Consider the following 4591-nt stretch of genomic DNA (forward strand, 5'->3'; position numbering starts at 1 on the left):
CCAGCACTGTAGGGTGTTCCCCACTATAGCTGCTCTCCCACCCCAGATCATCCCCCACACTGATTTTGTTCCTTTTGTCCAAGATGAAAAATACCTGGGAAGTGTTTTATTAATATAATGTAAGAATAAATATATTATACAAATATATCTGTGAATCTAGCCTCCAGCAGATCCCTGTGACCCTAAATAGGAATAAGCAGGTGTAGGTGATGACGTAATGGATGGATGGATATTAGTGAATCTTATGTCCACTAAAGTAGAATTGTATTTTTACTGCAATCCAACCCCCATCCCCCTTTGCCCCCCATGCAAAAATTTCTAGCTCTGCCAGTGTTTACAACAGATGCTTCGGATGTGTCTCTGCTGCTGCCAAACAGCAGTAAAACCAGATGTTTTTGGTGCTTTTGGATGTTCTAATGACAGAAACCTGACCACACAGCAACAGAAAAGAACATGTCACAGGTGTACAGCTGTTTTTGAATATTTTATTCTTACGAACATAATTCATTTGACAATTCATTCAAACATAAAGTTACTCATCTAATGTTAAAAGAACTTTGGTTATGTTAGGTTAAAAACAAGATGATCGGTTTATTAAAATTCTGTATCAGTAAGAGGGTGAAAATGAAATTGATCAAACACTTCCTTTATAGATTCATATAGGTTTTTAAGGCTTTAAGTGGTTCTGCTGAGGATTGTGTGAAAACTGAATAATCATCATTTTAATTAAACTTGAGCAGAGAAACAGCTGCTTTTGATGCATTCCGGTGAACAGATGTTACATCCAGCCGCTGTTTGATAAAAGTGGTGATAAATGACGACAGGCTGTTAACACTGTTTGACAGGTTACCCCTGCTGCTGCTGGCTGCTGCTCTCAGGATTGTCCTGTTTGGGGAAAAAAAGGCACAAATTATTAGACAATCTATCAGAATATGGTGGTATTTTCTCACAACATACATCATCTCTTTACTAAAGTCTTAATGGTACTTAACTTACTTAACGGTACTAACAACAGAAACATGTTATCCAGGTGAAGTTATCTAGAGGCTGAGCCTACCAGCTTTACCTTAGACTGAAGAAGCCAAATGGACTAGTAGTGAAATGTGAAAAAAAATGGATCAGTGTGTTAAATGGCATAAACAGAAAGGGGAAGTTTCAATGGATTTTCAACTTCTCAGTTTAAGGAAACAGTTTGTATTTTTTTATTTTTAGAGCAAGACCTTTAACATGAGCAAGTTTTAATGTCGACAGATGAAGGTTGGAGTAAAAACTGGTGCTGCAGCGCCCTCTAGTGACATCTGTGTATATCACATACTCATCAGTCTGTACAGGCCTTTAATGTGAAATTTCCTGAGAATTTTTCAAGTCATGGATGTAACTTCCCATCTGTCTGCTGTCCTGGTGTGGATTGTTCATATCAGAGACACAAACAGAGACATTACCAGGCAAGCATTTGCATGTTTTCAGTTTCCACTTACACTTGAGGTTGTGCTGGGTGGACGCTCGGCCATCTCATGTTCACTCTTTTTTTTCTGTAAAGATTTTATACTCTGACTCAGATTTTATATTCAACTCTATATTCAAAGCTTCTGTAAAAAAAAAGTGATAATACAAACTTAAAGATTAGAGATTCTGTAGTGGAATAAAAAGTTTTTCTAAAAATAAACCTTCTTCCTAAATTCAAAATATTTAAGCAAACCAACAGAATCTGTAGAAGAAAGGGAGTAAATGCATCACATTTCATCTCTAAATGTAAACCTGAAGACCTTATATAAACACATGACCTGAAGAAGGAAAATGCGTCTTACCTTTTCTTCTTTTAAGTCTTTGATGAACCCTTCAACCACGTTGAAACTGTTTCCCCATTTCCCCTGCTTAATGCCCTCGATGATTTTTTCTGATAAGTCCTCCTTCTGTTTTTTTGTCACGACATCATCCCCCACCTCCAGGATCAGCTCGTACACTTGAACGTCTTTCCCGCAGCATTTGGAACAACACTTATCGGCGAAGCCTTTCCAGCTCTGCAGCAAAACAGTGCTCACGAATGTGATGAGGAAGAGCACAGCTATGCCATAGAGCTGTGAAAACAGAGAGAGGGTCAAGGAAAGGAAACGATATTCACAGGAAAAGAACTTGGTGCATTTACTTTATCTGCTCTTCTGAGAAAACACAATCCTGGAATTTAATCTTCAGTTTAGAAATGAAAAGCTAACAGTGCTTTTATTATCCACTGGAACTTTGTGCTCTTTGATATAAAAGGCTGAGTGAGATGATTAATGTGAGTCATGACTAAAATGGTTGTTTGAAAAAGATTTAAACTGGCAGCATGATTTAAACAAAGCATGGGAGCTCAGGATGTGGTTCCTACATATCAAAATAGTGATTTTAATGATCATAATGATGTCTTTAATCTTTTTTTTCTCTGTTTTTTCTTTTTCAGCAGTGATTACTTACCATTACCATGTGTCCAGGCTGCTAGAATGTTATTGGAAGGAAACAAGTATTAAATATTAAGAAGTATTAAGTAAAAAAAACTTACCCTTGAATCCATTTTCATTTCTGCGATAGTGATGACAGATTCCTTTTCAGATGTGACATCTACCTTGCTTTTGCACTGTAATTCTTGCACACTCTTACTATTGGGGTTGCAACAGCAGACATACCATTCTGAATCTATCAGCACAGACACAGGCCACAGCAAACCAACACAAACTGCCCTGACTGTGCGCCGGAACAATAGACCACGGAAATGACAAGAACACGTTGGCATCATGAATTTCCATGCTCTCTGAAAAGGCAGGTCCGTCGACAGCATCAAGAAAGTTACGATAAAAAACGGCAACACCATGTAAACCATGCAGTAGGTCACTTGTGGCGCACAAGTGCATGGAAATTCATTCTCAAATACATGAAATGAAAAAACTGCGGCGCTGAAAAAGAACACATTGGCATTCTCTTTACTGAGGAAACTTTGCAGCGGAGCAGCTATGGCCTGCATCTTTGAAGAATGTGTTTCATCTGCTCCGCAGTGACAGCCTCTCAAATATATATATCAAGACAAAACAATGTTTTTCCTCTTTTTATGATTGCGAAACTGTAAGCATGTTCTCCCTCAGTAAAGTACTGTACTTCGTTACTGTCAGTAGTTGAGTATGTTCAGCCTGTACATTAAGTAGATGAAACCTACAGTGTGGCTGTGTGGTTAAACACTGGTCCTTTATCAGAGTGGGTTATATGTGATGGAAGAACCGTTGATGAGAAAGTGCATCTGTTTGAAATACATGTAGTGACTGTGTTTGAGATACGAGGGTAACGAGGTGCAAAGAGGTAGTGAAAGTTCATCAGAGGTTTAAGGCAGAAGAGGGGTTTCAGTTGAACAGAGAGGAAACGGACAAGTACAATAACAGTTTCTTAGAATCAGGATGAACCAGAAGATGGACCTAAGTGGAGAGAAGTGGTGGGGAAACATGCTGACAACTCCATCTGTCCCAGTAAGAGGGGTGAGGATGCAGCAACAAATACTGTGCTGTGGTTAGGCAGCTGGCCCTGATGACATATGTGCAAGGCTGCTTGAGGACTGTGTGAACCTTTACAGAGGATCTTTAACCTGAGTCTACGGTTGGGGAGGGTCCTGGCTCTGTGGACAACATCTTGTATTGTTCCAGTACAAAAAGTAAGGCGTTCAGCTGAACTAAAGGTTCAGGTCCTGGAGAAAATGATGCTGTGCCTACTAAGACTTGAGGTCAAACACACAATAGATCCCCTGCAGTTTGCCTACAGAGAACTCACTGGTGTGGATGACTCTATCTCTTGTGTTCTTTGATTTTTTTTTTAATTGAACTGAATTTGTTTATTTCATTCATGTCATTTCATTATTATAAAGAAATGAATACATTTTTCCTTCTAAAGCGGCTTCGGTCCTTAGACGTCTACAGGAAGATGCTGCACATGTTTTACCAAACTATAGTAACAAGCGTCAAACAGCCCGGAAAAACGGACGTCGATGGTAAAAATACAAATAGGGAAAAATATGAATGCAGAATCCCGTGAGAGGCAGTATATGCAGTATAGGCTCTATAGGAATTACGAAAGGAGGAGGAATGAGAAGACATCTTTGGTGGCTCTGAAAGAAAGAGGGAATGAGACAAAAACCTTTTTGTGTCAAAGAGGAAGAGAGGACGAGAGAAGGCCTTTTGGGTCTCCGATGAAGAGACGGAAGAGCAGAGGGACATTTGAATCCCAAGTGGAGAGGCCGTCAGGGTCTCTAAAGAAGAACCCTCCTCAGAGAAATTCTCCTGAACAATCAGAGCAGAAGGAGGACAGCCTAGAGGGAGACCTGTGTGAATACCTATGAATTAAGCACAAAGAAGAAGAACCAGTGTTGGTGATTGATTACACCATCTGCATGTCTCCATCACCACTAAAAGGACAAGGAAAGATACAGGATGAAGAGGAGCAGCGCTGTGGAACAAGTAAACAGAAATCAATATATCAAATAAATATGTTAATGGAATTAAAATAAGTTGTATGCACAACGAATAGGGAAGTGAAACCTGGGGGGGGGGGTCAAAAAGAAGGGATGAACAGAAAG

General features: G+C 39.6%; 1 protein-coding gene across 2 annotated transcripts; it reads right to left on the reverse strand.

The window, feature by feature from the left end:
* Positions 1–465: 465 nt before the first annotated feature.
* Positions 466–3008, reverse strand: LOC113146034 (uncharacterized). 2 transcript variants are annotated; one of them, XM_026333238.1, is made up of 4 exons: positions 2540–3008; positions 1809–2078; positions 1479–1532; positions 466–885 (listed from the first exon to the last, which is right to left on the reverse strand). In XM_026333238.1, the coding sequence occupies exons 1-4, from the start codon at positions 2996–2998 to the stop codon at positions 847–849; spliced, it is 822 nt and encodes a 273-aa protein (XP_026189023.1). In that variant the 5' UTR covers positions 2999–3008; the 3' UTR covers positions 466–846. The 2 variants fall into 2 exon arrangements, with proteins under 2 accessions (XP_026189023.1, XP_026189024.1); XM_026333239.1 differs by lacking the exon at positions 1479–1532.
* Between the last annotated feature and the right edge of the window lie 1583 nt (positions 3009–4591).

This window comes from Mastacembelus armatus, chromosome 7 (genome assembly GCF_900324485.2).
Source record: "Mastacembelus armatus chromosome 7, fMasArm1.2, whole genome shotgun sequence".
Taxonomy (NCBI): Eukaryota; Metazoa; Chordata; class Actinopteri; order Synbranchiformes; family Mastacembelidae; genus Mastacembelus; species Mastacembelus armatus.

Coding starts and splice junctions, on each gene's coding strand:
- LOC113146034 (XM_026333238.1), bottom strand. CDS start 2,998: ATGCAGGCCATAGCTGCTCCGCTGCAAAGTTTCCTCAGTAAAGAGAAT. Junction 1,533..1,808: donor AAGACTTAAAAGAAGAAAAG/GTAAGACGCATT, acceptor AAATCTTTACAG/AAAAAAAAGAGTGAACATGA. Junction 886..1,478: donor CACCCAGCACAACCTCAAGT/GTAAGTGGAAAC, acceptor TTCCCCAAACAG/GACAATCCTGAGAGCAGCAG.